The following is a 14,386-nucleotide window of genomic DNA, read 5'->3' on the forward strand; positions in this document are numbered from 1 at the left end:
AGAAGGCTTTATGTTATTATTTGTATTAAAACCATTTATATTACAGTGAAATCAAGTGTTCCTTAATATTTAGGTTTAGTTTATGTGCATTATAAAGAAGTTGTTGAACTTAAATAAATGGAACTTCTGCAGTATAGGTTTTTCCTTGGGGTTTAGGAAGACCGGTAAAGTGACTGTTTTAAAGATAACAGTTAAAGTGGGTAATGCCTGCCAAAAGGTGACACGCTCATGGAGGTTATTATTTTATTGAAATTTTAAGACATTGGTCTTATTGAGGTCTCACAGTACACTTACCTACATGAGGGCATTTGTTCTGCCAAAAGGTGATCAATGTCTTAGTGTGGAATAAGTGAGTAGAATATTTGATAGTGCTTGGATTATAACTAAATAACCCTCTTGCCAAAAGGTAGTGGAAGTGTTTAGTAATAATTCAAGTATAATCAAATAGGTCTATGTGCGATTTGATCGCAGGTTTGGGGGTAAAATAAAATCTAAAATTCTGCCAAAAGGTGATTTTTAGATGGCATTTTATTTGTTTCCGCGGGGTGGATGGTTTTGCACATAGTAAAACACCCTGATAAATTCGGCTTAAAACCCCAAGCACGAATTAAAGTTATAATCCCTAAAGCTGAGATATATTACTATATGTTGTTTTTGTGATGTTATTCAATATAACATTTATTCAGGTTACAGACGCTTCGGCAATTTAAAGATACCTTATAGGGATTGAACCATTAAATGGTTAAAATTATACTGCCTAGAAGACAAGTTTTGATATTATATTGGATTTCTTGGACTACGTGTCTGTTGTTTTAGAAAGAAACCCATATGCCCAGTGCATTGTCTTCTTAGGTAGAAAAGTTGTTGCATTTTTTAAGTGAACTACAGGTACTACCATGCCATTAGATTAATTTATACTTCTATTGGTGATACTATTCAGGGTGGTATTCTAGTTTAGATATTGCCAAGGAGCTTCTTGATTTGATCAAGAAAGAGTTAATGGGTATTAAGAAGTAACTACAATACTATTATCTGACATGGATTATGTTAGTGGATATGATGGTAATGGTTCAGTGAGGGAGTACATCTATAAGATGTGCAAGCTAGTTAATGATCTGAGGTAGTAAAGAATCATATTTGCTAATAAGTTAATTAGTCCACATGGTGATCTATTCTCTCCTTAGGTTTTTCCAGGTTTTCAAGGTAAATTATAATTCACAAAAAGTTAAATGTGGCATTAACCAGCTGTTAGCATTTTGTGTTATTGAATGGAAACGACTCAAGGGTGTTAAAACTGAGTCAGCTTATCTTACGGTGATAGTAAGAATAGTTTCATGAAGAAACTAGGCGGCAAGAAAGTGAATAAGGCTAAACAAAATAAAAACATTGATCATGGAATGATAAATATTGATCATGTAGAAATAAAAGGACATCAAAAGAAAAGGTTATTATGGTGAAAAGAAAAACAAAACAAGAAAGAAAATTACCATATTAATATTTGAGCCTAACTTGGTAAAAATATAGGTATAAACATGGTGGATGGATTCGGGTGTGATCTTACTTGCTTCTTGTTTTTCAATTGACTCGATACCATCCGAATAAAATCGTGTTTTGGTCAGAGAGGATTCATCTATGTTATGCATAGGATCTTAGGGAATGTCTCTCAAAAAGAGATTTGAACGCTTGGTCAAGGATGAGATTATTAGGCCACAAATTTTATGCATTGGTTGTGTCAAAGGACAAATGCTAAGAAACGCAATTTTAAGGCTAGTCGGTCATTTGGTTTTAGACTATATTTATACCGACATTTGTGGTCCATTTCTTATTGTAACTCGTTTGCAGCAAAGGTATTTCATTGTCTTCATTGATTGGTTCTTAAGGTATGATTGTGTACTTAATCCACCAGAAGTCCGAAGCACTTGATGTGTGTAAAATCTACTAGACTAAAGTTGAAAGTAATTGGTATAAAGATTATGATTTTAAGATCAGACTAAGGTGGTGAGTTTTAATAGGAGAATGATAAGAAGGGTGTAAATAGTATTTTTTTTCAATACATACTTAAAGAGTAAGGTATTGTGCCACAATACACCATTCCTAGTTTTCCTGAACAGAATAAAGTTGCAGAAAATAGAAAGTGTAGGGATATCTTATAGAGACATAGTTATATAATGCAGATATTAAGGAGTTTAACACTCACATTACCAATGATTATTTTATTAGACATCTTGAAAGATTAAAGAATTCGAGATTTTACTGTCCTGTAGACCTATGGAGATTATTGGAATATGTCATGCATATTTAATGAGAGTGGTGAATCCAGTGGGAGTTTAAGATATTGTAGTTTCTTTTTGCAAAAAGGTATTTTCAGCATCTATTTTATTTATTCCAAGCTTCATTCCACTTTTTTTAGTGGTTTCAGTTAAAGCTCATATTCCTACTCTTTCAATTATTTCTCCTTTGCAGACCTTTCTTTCAGTTTCTAATCTAGTTCCTAAGCCAGTTTAGCTTAGGAGATTTTCAAGAGCTTGGAAGTATGCTGTAGTTGGTAATTTTGAGATGTCTGGTAGATATAAGACAAAAATTGATGGCTAAGTACTTAAGCAAAAGTTAAGTGTTGATTTTTTTGAGATTTTCTCCAGCTTAATTAAACGACTTTTTAAAAGTCATTTTTTCATTATCACTCATTTATGGATTAAGTAAGTTTTAAAGCAGTAGTATCCAAAGTTTTGATACAGTGGTTACTAATTGTAAGTTCAAAGAGAATGTTATGGATAAATGCATATACCTCAAGTTCAGTGGGAGTCATTTTGTTTTCTTTGTCCTATATGTTGATGATATTTTGCAAGGTAGCAATGACATTCATGTGATACATGATATTAAGAATTTTATGTAAAGTTTTGACATAAAGGACATGGGTATGAAAAGTATGTCATTGGCTTTAGAATCCACATAGATCATGCTACTGAAATATTTGGACTTTCTCAAAAGGCTTTTATATGAAAAATTTTAACGGTGACCAACCGTAATAAGCCCATTGACATAAAGTTCATTTTCAAGTATGAGAAAGTTAAGGTTTAAGTGCCTTTAAAATTTCCCCATATGGTTACAGAAATATTGTTACATGTCCTCTCACTAAAAGTCTTCAGCAAAAAATAATAAAGTATTTATAAAGCACGTGATTCGGATAGGTGTTCGAGAGTCATTATGTTGTGATGTCCGGTATTTCTTTTATATATGTTACATTGCAGTTAGTTTCTTTACGCCTTGTGGTGACAGTTATTTTTTCTCCAGTTTACGCCTTATGGTGATAGTTATTTGCATCCAAAATAAAGTTATGATGCATAATTATTATTATCTTGATATACATGGTTTATGCACGTGCTATTATGTTTGCCTGGAGTGATATTTCACTCATGAGGTTGTTTGGGTTAGATATGAGATTGGCACGACATCGATAAATCCAAAATAATTATTAAAGGTTGTCTGAGAGTGATAATTCACTCATACGATTGTTTGGGCTAGATATAAGATTGACACCATATTTGTAAATCCAAATATAAGATTTGTCTGGGAGTGGTATTTTACTCATGAGGTTGTTTGTATTAGATGTGAGATTGACACTACATTGGTAAATCCAAACATGAATATTAAATTTTGCCTGTGGGAGTTTTTCACACTCCATGAGGATAACTTGGGCTAGATATGGGATTAGCTCCATATCGGTAAACCCTCACATTGAACAGAAGGTTGGCGGTTTGCTGTAATTTGTTTAGGTGACATACCGCGATGGTATGAAGTAGGATGGATAGCTTGGGCTAGATATGGGATTGGCTCCATATCGGTAAACCCTCACACTAAACAGAAGGTTGGCGGTTTGCTGTAATATGTTCAAGTGACATACTGCGATGGTATGAAGCAGGACGGATAGTGAGGTGTGCGTTTAGATCCCATGCAGTTTGCACATCTCATGAAATACAGTAAAACCACTATATTTGCTTGAATCCTAGATGGAATCAGTTTTGAGACCATGGAACTGTTTAGACTAATATATTACTTGTCTACGCATTCATGATCCACTATTGAGGAAATTTATGGAGAAGAGTGTTCTAAAGTTTCAATCCATCAATTTCGATAATTGTGTTTTCTAAATAAAAATGAGTGGCCACTCGATTTTTATAAAATATGTTGCAATCCATAGTGTCATTTTATAAAACTTAGAGTGCATGGACCAAGTGGGAGATTGTTGGAATTTATATATATATATTTAAATAATAAAAATTATTTTATGGTCCTATGTATTACGTTTTCTAAAATAAGATTGCAATGTGATTATTGATACTTGATGGATTGGGTTGTACTTTCCAATTTGGTGGTTCAATTGGGAGTATGGTTTTATACAGTTGGATTGTGGTTTTCCAACTTATTTGGTGTGATTTAATTCTAACCATTTATATCTAAGTTTCCATGATAGGAAGGGAGACTTAGATATGCTTGTTTGTAGAGAAGCCGTCCCCCTGTTGTTGTTATATATAAGGGTTTTAAAACCCTTATTCAGTCCTATCGTATCGACGACTTTCAGAAGTGGATAAATCGCTCTAATTTTTTTTCAGATCTCTCAAAGGGCGCTAAGGAATTCTTAAAGGTATCTAAAGTTGAATTTTCTAATCATGTATGATATCTAAATTACTCTTTAATTAATTACAGTATATTTGATTTTTACATGAATTATTGAAATAAAACCCAACATAAAGTTCTCTATTTTAGTATATATTACTCTTTTATACATTTATGTTTCCTATTTTAACAAACTAAAAAAATTGTCAATTAAAGGAAAATCAAAGAACGAACAATTACACTAGGTTTCTCTATCTCTAATTTGCTTTTCTCAACTAATATTTTTTTTTATATATTTTCTCTTTTGCAGTCTATGTATTTTTCATGCACTTTATATGTGTTGGGTTTCTTTTTCAAATTTAACTTTAATCAGAAAATACCAAATCCAAATATAATCATAAAAAGTTTTAAGTGAATTATGTAAATTATGGTCATTCATTCATGGTAAAAAATTGTAACTTTTAGTTTAAATTATTTGACGATTTAATAGAAGGGGTTCTTAGTCATTAGAAAGAAGTCACTTATTTATGGTAAAAAAATTGTAACTTCTAGTTTTAATTATTTAAAGATTTAATAGAAATTGCCTCCCAAACGAATATATATACTGGCATAATTAATTGAATTCAAGTTAATTAAGTTATACGAGGGTTTGGATTTTATAATTGTAAGTTTTGCTATTTATTTTTTCTTACCTATATTAAGATATTTTTTATATTAAAAAATTTGTTTTTAAAACACACAAAGCAGCCAAGCTAACAAATAAACATCCACCTAATTCAAAATAAAATTATAAATCAAAATTTGTGAAGTATGGCATTTTCCATTATAGAGTTTGTATGAGCTTTTAGCTATTTGAAGTTAGACCGTTTTGTGTAAAATATACACAATGTGTAATTTTTTTTATTATTTTTATTATTATTATTTTTTTTTATCTCAAGGAGTATGTTAAGATATATCATCATCTCACCAATGTCTAAAATTATTGTGTATTTTGCACAATCTTTTTATACAGTCATATTAACATATTTCATTTCTTCTCAATTTTTCTCATTTCATTAATGAATCAACCCATCGTATTTTCTTTCCGCTCTCTCTTTCTCATTTTATTAACGAATCAACACTATATTAAATATATTTGTAAAAGTTATGTAGAGTCTTGGACATGACACATAATTAATTGTCATTGACAGATACATTTTTACTCAAAAATATATAAAACGATGGTTGGAACAATAATTAGCAGTCTATTTTGTGTAATTCTACTATGAGAGGTGACATTTACACAAAATATATATATATATATATATATATATATATATATATATATGGAAAATAATTGAGTCCTGCCTTATCAGGGCAACTTTTGTCCTCTTATATTATGTAGCCCAATCAAAACATGACAAATGTCCAAACTAAAAATAATCAAACCCATTTTAAACCGGTTAGAAATCTAATGACCCATCTGAATTCAACATCTCATTTTTATTTCTCACTTCTCCTCTTTCCAGCAAACACTATTTTCTCTCTCTAGCAAACCCATCACCACTAGTTTCTAATTTCTAATTTCTTTCACTTTTCTCTCTCCAGCATACCCATCGCTGTTTCATCACATTTCTCTGACTACTCTCTATATATACAACAAACTCATCACCACATCTTTGATCTTTGGTGCCAAATACTTGACCTTCTCATTGTCTCCACCACAACCACCTCCTCCACCACCGGGGTTGGGGACTCATCCGCCCTTGTATTGTTTTGTGGGCGCACAGCTTTCTTTTCTGATACGGATGGCGGTGAAGATAAGGGTGGTGCTGAGATCAATTCTGGACTGTGGGAATGTAGCTACCGAGATCGCCGACGGAGCCGCTCGGACCATACGAAAAAAATTTTGATGCCCTATTTTTTTTTTACCTAACTCTTTAAAAAGTTAATTTTTTTGCAAGAATGCTAAGTTTCGAGGTTCTTATGTCTCTCTTGAAATCTGCTACCAAGTTTTCAAAAGATGATGTTGAAATTCAAGAAATCGAAGTCGAATGCACTTAGAAGACAGAATGAATGCTCTACCTCGGCGAATCTGAAAAACAGAATAAAAAAAGAGCAACAAAATCAACCGCTAAACAAGTTTTTTTACAATTAAATTCAGAGTTGAAGAAGTACCAATCGTGTTTCTTTTCACAAGAAGAATGCATAAAATTTATAGATACAGATCACTGAGAGCCGGCAGAATAAATCATGAATCTAAAATCCAAATTTATGAGCTTTTCTTTTGTTTTTGAGTTTTAAGCTGTATAAACCTTGAAAGAGAAAGGGCAACAAACGAGTAGAGAGAAGGTGGGTAGCGGCGGTGGCAGCAGCTATTCAGACCGGAGATGCTCAATGACCTATATTTCTGCCGTCTGGATTTTTCAAGGATTCACCCGGAGTAAAACGGGTTGGATCCACCTCTAGACTTTTTTAATAATATTTTTAATTTGGAACAGATGTTAGTGTTTCAATGGTCCACATCAACTGCAGGACAAATTTTGTCCTGATAGGGCAGGATCAAGCATTGCTCAAAAAATATAAACAACCTTTAGAGACGCTTTTAGTAACTGAATTTATAATTACTGAATTTAATTAATGTGAGAGGGGTGGATGGGTGGTGGGTATCATCGTATGACATCATGGTGACGTTTCATGATGAAATCCACCACTCCACTAATATAAATTGAATCCTTTAGGCTATGTTTGGTAGGATGGGTTTGAAGGGGGAGGATAACATTAGTTATAAGGGAAAGGGAAGGAAAGGGAAGGGAAGGATAAGTTTAATCCTCAATCGTGTTTGGTTGATTAATGAAGGAAAAGAAAGGGAAGGATAACAATCATGTTTGGGAAAAGAGAGGAAAGGGAAGGATAATAAAAAATTTACTATTATGCCCTTTATATATTTTAAAAGATAAATTTTTAGATTTAAATATGCAACAATATTTTTGCCCCAAGATTCGGTTCTAAGGCTCAGTTTGGTAGCAAATGCCACATTCATCTTCTCTTTCCAAATCAATATTTCAAAACTCAACAGCACTTAACTAATTTATGCAGTGGCATTGAGGCTAAGCAGCCCAACTTTGCCATGAGAAAATCTGCTCGTGTGCAGCTGATTAAGAATGGGAAGAAGATCGCTGCATTTGTACCCAATGATGGTTGCTTAAACTATAGTCTCCTCAATATAGTTTAGTGTAGATCTTCTTTAATGTATCAAATCTTATAAAAGGAGCCGGCTCAAGTAAAAGTGGAGGAGGCTCCAATATGAATGGAGCAGGCTCTACTTTAAGTAGAGGAGGCTCCAATATGAGTAGAGCAGGCTCCCAATTACTAGATCTTCCTTCAAGCAAGTAACAACAGAGAAAAGTAAAAAAATGATCATTAATTTAATCTTTAAATTTGGCTTCTTACTTTTTTGGGTGAGAGGGGTTTGATCACAAATGTAATCAATGATGATCAACAACATAAAACAGTAAGTTAGGTTCTTTCTGACTTTATTTAAAAAAAAAAAAAAAAAACTTAACAACCCAAGGCATGAAGTGGATCGAACATACAGATCCACCAATTTCTTGCAAATACCATATCTTCAACTGAAAAGAATCAAAGACGCCAAAAGATTCTATAGTGAATTATGTTTGTGCTAATTTCGACTAAAAATTAAGAGCAGGAATATATATAAATTGAAGAGGGAATTTCATGGATTTAACATACCAGTGAAGGAACCCATCATATGGAAGAATTCGCCCAAAGCAAGATGAAGTCTCCTAAGTCAGTTTGCTCTCTGGAATGTTTCAATAATGACCCCAAATTAGGAAGTGCCGAGATATAATGGGAATAGGACACTTGAAGGGAGCCGGCTCAACCATGATCATGGAGCCGGCTCTTATGGGTTTTTGAGAGGTGCCGAGTGAAATAGGAAGGATGTAGATGAGTGGAGCCGGCTCTTCCTTTTTGTGGAGCCGGCTCCACATTTTTTTTGGAGCCGCCTCAAGTAGTTGCTGGAGCCGGCTCTCTTGGGCATTTGAGAAATCCCGAGAGTTGGTGTATGCAGGCCAATAAAGGAGCCGGCTCAACCTATTTCTAGAGGCGGCTCTTCTTGGAGATGCCGAGAGCATGGATTTAGGAAATTTAAGGAGCCGTTACAAACCTTTCCCTTCTATCTCTATCATCAACTTCCTCCTCCGGCACAGAGACCATGCATTGAACCCACTTCCCCTTCTCTCTCTCCCATACGTGAACCCACTTCCCCCTTTTCTCTCTCCTATTTCTTCTTATACCAGTGAATTTTGGCGCCTTTGTTCCCGCACTGAATATACGCCTTCCTTTGTTCCCGCGCTGAATACAGGCCCTAATATGAAGAGCAAATTTGAGGGTAAAATTGGCCTAACAAATATTTTGTATGCCATTGCCTTCCCTTTCCTTCCTTATCCTCCCAATTTTGGAAGGTTAACAAGTTACTGTACGTTGCTTATAAATAACCCTCCAAACCCCTCCCTCTCCTTCCCTTTCCCTCCACTAACTTTACCCAAACACAATTTTTTTATTACCCTCCGTCCCCTTCCCTTCCCTTTTCCTTCAAACCCATCATACCAAACTGACCCTTAGAGATGCTTTTAGTAACTGAATTTATAATTACTGAATTTAATTAATGTGAGAGGGGTGGATGGGTGGTGGGCATCATCGTATGACATCATGGTGACGTTTCATGATGAAATCCACCACTCCACTCATATAAATTGAATCCTTTAGAGACGCTTTTAGTAACTAAATTTATAATTACTGAATTTAATTAATGTGAGAAGGGTGGATGGGTGGTGGGTATCATCGTATGACATCATGGTGACGTTTCATGATGAAATCCACCACTCCACTCATATAAATTGAATTCTTAGCTATTCTTCCTCCCAAACCTTCTCACAATTTCAACTTTTACATATATTTATCTCCTTAAAAAAAATAAAAATAAAAAATAAAAGAGGTCCACCTCATATTTATCTCCTCCAGAGTACTAATGTAAAAAAGGTTTTCCTTTCTTTTCATTTTGCAGAACTCATACCCTAATCCGAAGACACCGTGGTATCTCTCATTCTTTCTCTAATTTCTTTAATTTATTGTGCTGATTGTGAAAGATATTATAGAGATTCCTTCAAACATACAATAATGATCTTCTTAGGTTTTCCATTTTACCATATAAATTGGAAAACATCAAAAGTGAAATCCATATGACATTGTTCTTCTTCAAAAAAACTTTTTACATTGCTTTTGCAATCAAGATTGGGATTTACTTCAAGTTTTTCTTGTTTTTGATTTTCATTTATGTAGGTCATGGGGAATTAGTTTTATATGCAATTAGTATCTTGAATTTTGTGTCGTGATCTGTGGATTTGGTGATTTAGATATCCGCATATCTGATAACTCTAATAGCATATGTGATTGGTAGGCTTTGGTTTTGATTTGGCAATACCCATTTATGTAAATGAATTTTGTAAAATGATTTCTCTAAACACATAGTTTGGAAGAAGCAACTGTGTAAATGCTTTTTAAACATGAAAAACATATAATATCTGACACTTATATAAAGGATGCAAATCAGACAATAATACACTAAAATTACTCCATTTGAATAGGGGAATGCAACTTCAGGAAACACAGAAAAAAATGTAAGGTAGAAATACTTCTATTTTATTAGTTGAATGGTTTAATCTAATAATGCTTGCTTTTATTGTTGTCTTGTACAAATTTAGGAATCAAGTATATTAAGTTTCTATGTGCTTGATTACTTCAAAATTTTCTCGTAAAACTTTTCATTTCATTTTCTTTCATTCTTCAATGCTTTCATTAATGAAATTAGCAACACTGCAAGACCGTCGGTCACACCACTTTTTAATGATTTAGATTAATTATTACAAAGTTAAGCAAATGAATCTACAATTTGATTATTTTTTTAATTTGATCATGTTGTTCATTTTTTTAGGTAAATTAAAAGGATTGACTAAGTGCTTAAATCAGGAAAAATATTGAGCTTCAATGTTGAGGGTCCATGGTAATTATCATGCATCAGAAAATGCCACAATTGAGATTCTCTTAAGGTTGCCCGTGAAATCACTGATGCGTTTCAAGTGTGTTTGCAAAACCTGGAACACTATTGTCAGAAACCCTAACTTCATTAGCAAACAACTCAACCACCACAAAAACAATGCACGTCTACTTATTCAATATTACAATTATTGCACAGGTGAATTTGTTTTTGCCCTATTTCTTGATGAAACACTAAGCAAAGAGCCCCTTTTATCTCATGATCTTGATGATCAACAAATGTACCGTGCGAAAGGTGTCATTGGCCCCTTTAACGGAATACTTGGACTTTGGGATTGGAATGACATAGCTCTGTTGAACCCTGCTACGAGAGAATTTAGGTTCCTAGATCTCTCAGTACCTGACACCAACCTTCCACCCTATTTTGATCCCTATTATTATTCTTTTGGATTTGGGTTAGACCGCACTACAAATGATTACAAGGTTGTTTGGATTCGTGACTTCTGGGATGACAAAAATGATATCCCATATAATCCTAGAGTTGTTTCGGTCTACACACTGGGTACAGATTCTTGGAGAGTCTTTGAAATTGAATTATCCCAAATTCATACCATACAAGATCCATTGTGTAATGCATACAAGAATGGATTTTATTATTGGTTAGACTTTGGAGATATTCACTATTTGATCCTTTCGTTTGACATGGATAATGAGGTTTTTAGAGTGATAACAGTGCGAGATGTACCCACATCAAATATACCCAAATCAAGATGCGCGGCCCTTTCTATGTACAATGATTCTATAGCTATATTTCTTTACGATCTAAGTGGGGTTGAGAAACATTTTGACATATGGTCGATGGAGGAGGATGAGTGTTGGACGAAACAACTAACTATTGGACCCATTTTAGATGTTGAAAGGCCACTTGTGTCATGGAAAAATGGTGAACTTTTTTTAGAACGACGGGACACTGCAGAGTTGGTTTTGTACAATCATAATACGGGAGAAACTAAATACTTCAGACAGCGTGGGAAGGATGCCATTCTTAAGCCTTTTATCTACCAGGAGAGCCTTGTTTCAGTTTTTGGAAGGAAGTGATATTTATTTATTTTGTTCAAGGCAAAAGCATTGTGTTAGTAGTTCCACCAGCTCATTTACTTTTAAATTATACTAATTCATAGCAATTCTAGCTAAAACAACAGCGTTATAATATAGTGGTATTTTTTTTACGTTTCAAAGTGGATGATGAGACTTCAAGTCTCCAGAAGAACAAATGAGCGTCTGAGTTGTTTTTTGCAACGAGAAAAAAAAAAAAAATAAATAAATAAAAAATAATCTAACTTGAGTATGGGCTGATTTCCTGCAGTTTGCATTACTGAGAAATCTTGGAAAGTTTTTAGCAACACTTTCATATCTCCACAACATTTTCAATCAGAAATACGGAAGAGAAAGAACCTCAATAGCTTTCACTACATTGGTAGCATCATTTATCCAATATGGTTTCATAAGATGACTTCCATGGGCATCTTGTTTCGTAGATACATGTTTAAAGTATCATAACAATGAGTAGAGTAAAAAGGAGAGGTAAATGCATAAATTGGGGATTATTACCTAATTTTTTTCTTTTTTCTTTCCGTTTTTTTCGATTTGTGTACACTATTAAAACTGATAATCCTATCTTCCGAGTATTAGCAAAACATAGTTAGCTCCAAGATATAACTCAATCAGCTCGCAACGACATCTCCTCTATGTGCAAGACTCCAGGAAAATTAGATTCAAGTCTATATATATCTTGTTCCTCATAAACTCTATATGTAAAATACTCTCAAAAAAAAAAAAAAAAGATGGAATTTTTAATAGGCTCACACAGCCTTGTACAAGTGGTACCCTACAAAATTACCATACGCCAAATGAGAGATAATGGATGATTTATGTACATAGTATGAATACGCCTAAGGTATAATAATAATTAAAATTATAATTGAAATAAGATTCACTAGAAGTATAATTTAACTCATTAAAAAATATTAATCATTATAAATATAATAAAATATTATATTAAATATTATTTATGTTTTTTTAAAAATATTCATCACAAAAGCCATTGCATATAAAGGGGTGTAGTATTGGTGTACCAAACTTAGTCTTAGTATGTAATATTGTGTACTTCAGAGAATAATATAAATAAATAAATATAAATATACTTCCTTTATATATTTGAGTGAAACCACTATCAATTTCAACATTCATTACATGCCAATTTCATAATTTTCTTGTTTTCTAGGACTTTGAAGAAAACAGCTGAACAGAGGGACATTTTTAAAGAAATTGAGTTATTATTTCCAATCTTCATGACACGAGAGAACCTAGAGAATTACATTAAGTTTTAAATATATATATATATATATATATATAGTTAACTCATTAAAAAATAATAATCATTATAAATATGATAAAATATTATATTAAATATTATTTATGTTTTTTTAAAAATATTCATCACAAAATCCATTGCATATGAAGGGGGTGTAGTATTGGTGTACCAAACTTAGTCTTAGTATGTAATATTGTGTACTTCAGAGAATAATATAAATAAATAAATGTAAATATACGTCCTTTATATATTTGAGTGAAACCACTATCAATTTCAACATTCATAACATGCCAATTTTCATAATTTTCTTGTTTTCTAGGACTTTGAAGAAAACAGTTGAACAGAGGGACATTTTTAAAGAAATGGAATTATTATTTCCAATCTTCATGACACGAGAGAACCGAGAGAATTACATTAAGTTTTAAATTTATATATATATATATATATATATATATATATTAGGGGTGGCAAATTACGACACGATACGATAATATGATACGAACATGACACGAGTTAAGAGGGTTTGGGTTTGTCATAAACGAGTTTTGGTCATAAAAGGGTTGACACGATTAACCCGTTTACTTAACCGTGTCGGATTAGGGTTGAGGGGTTCAACCCGTGTAACCCCTTTATAACTCGTGTAACTTAATATGTTATAATTATGAATATAACCTATGTAATATGCTGTCTGTTTAAACCCAAATACTATGGATAATTAATTAATTTCAGTATAAACCTTGTCTATGCATTATGATTTTTTTATTTTGAATATTTGAGTTAATTATGACAATTTTTTCTATTATTTAGTATTTGATAAAATATTAAATGTCTTATTTTAATAAATAGGTCATTAAACGGGTTAACACGTTTACCTGTTTAATAAACGAGTTGGGTTAGTGTAGAGGATTCTTGATAGAATTATTAAATGGGTTGAGTTTGGGTTTACCTATTTAGTATAATACCCTTATATCGACACGACATGAACACGACCTACGAACACGAATTGCCACCCCTAATATATGTACACATATGTTTATACATACACCCATATAAATAAATAATTATATATCTATATATTTTTTTGTCCTATTAATTAAGGAAACGAGTAAGTAATGAGGTTAAAAGTGGCCAATAACAACAACGACTATTAATGAATAGTGGCTCAAGCGACTGTCCATAGCATTCCTCAATTTTCTTTGTCAATAACATCCTGTCTTTTGATATTGTTTTATATGAATAATTATTTTCAATTTCATATAAGCTATATAACATCAAAACTACTTAGATTTGATCTTTTCAAATTTCTCGAGTGATGTTTCGAAATCAACTGAGTTTTATACG

General features: G+C 32.8%; 1 protein-coding gene across 1 annotated transcript; it reads left to right on the forward strand.

The window, feature by feature from the left end:
• Window positions 1-1,037: 1,037 nt before the first annotated feature.
• Window positions 1,038-11,769, forward strand: LOC132316163 (uncharacterized). Its single transcript, XM_059814676.1, has 4 exons — window positions 1,038-1,120; window positions 6,202-6,444; window positions 7,693-7,793; window positions 10,871-11,769. Exons 1-4 carry the CDS (start codon window positions 1,038-1,040, stop codon window positions 11,767-11,769), a joined length of 1,326 nt encoding a protein of 441 aa, XP_059670659.1.
• The last annotated feature ends 2,617 nt before the right edge of the window (window positions 11,770-14,386 follow it).

The sequence above is a fragment of the Cornus florida genome, unplaced genomic scaffold, assembly GCF_030987335.1.
Source record: "Cornus florida cultivar Cherokee Brave unplaced genomic scaffold, ASM3098733v1 CherokeeBrave_3.0.0_Hap2_Chr07, whole genome shotgun sequence".
NCBI classification, from domain to species: domain Eukaryota; kingdom Viridiplantae; phylum Streptophyta; class Magnoliopsida; order Cornales; family Cornaceae; genus Cornus; species Cornus florida.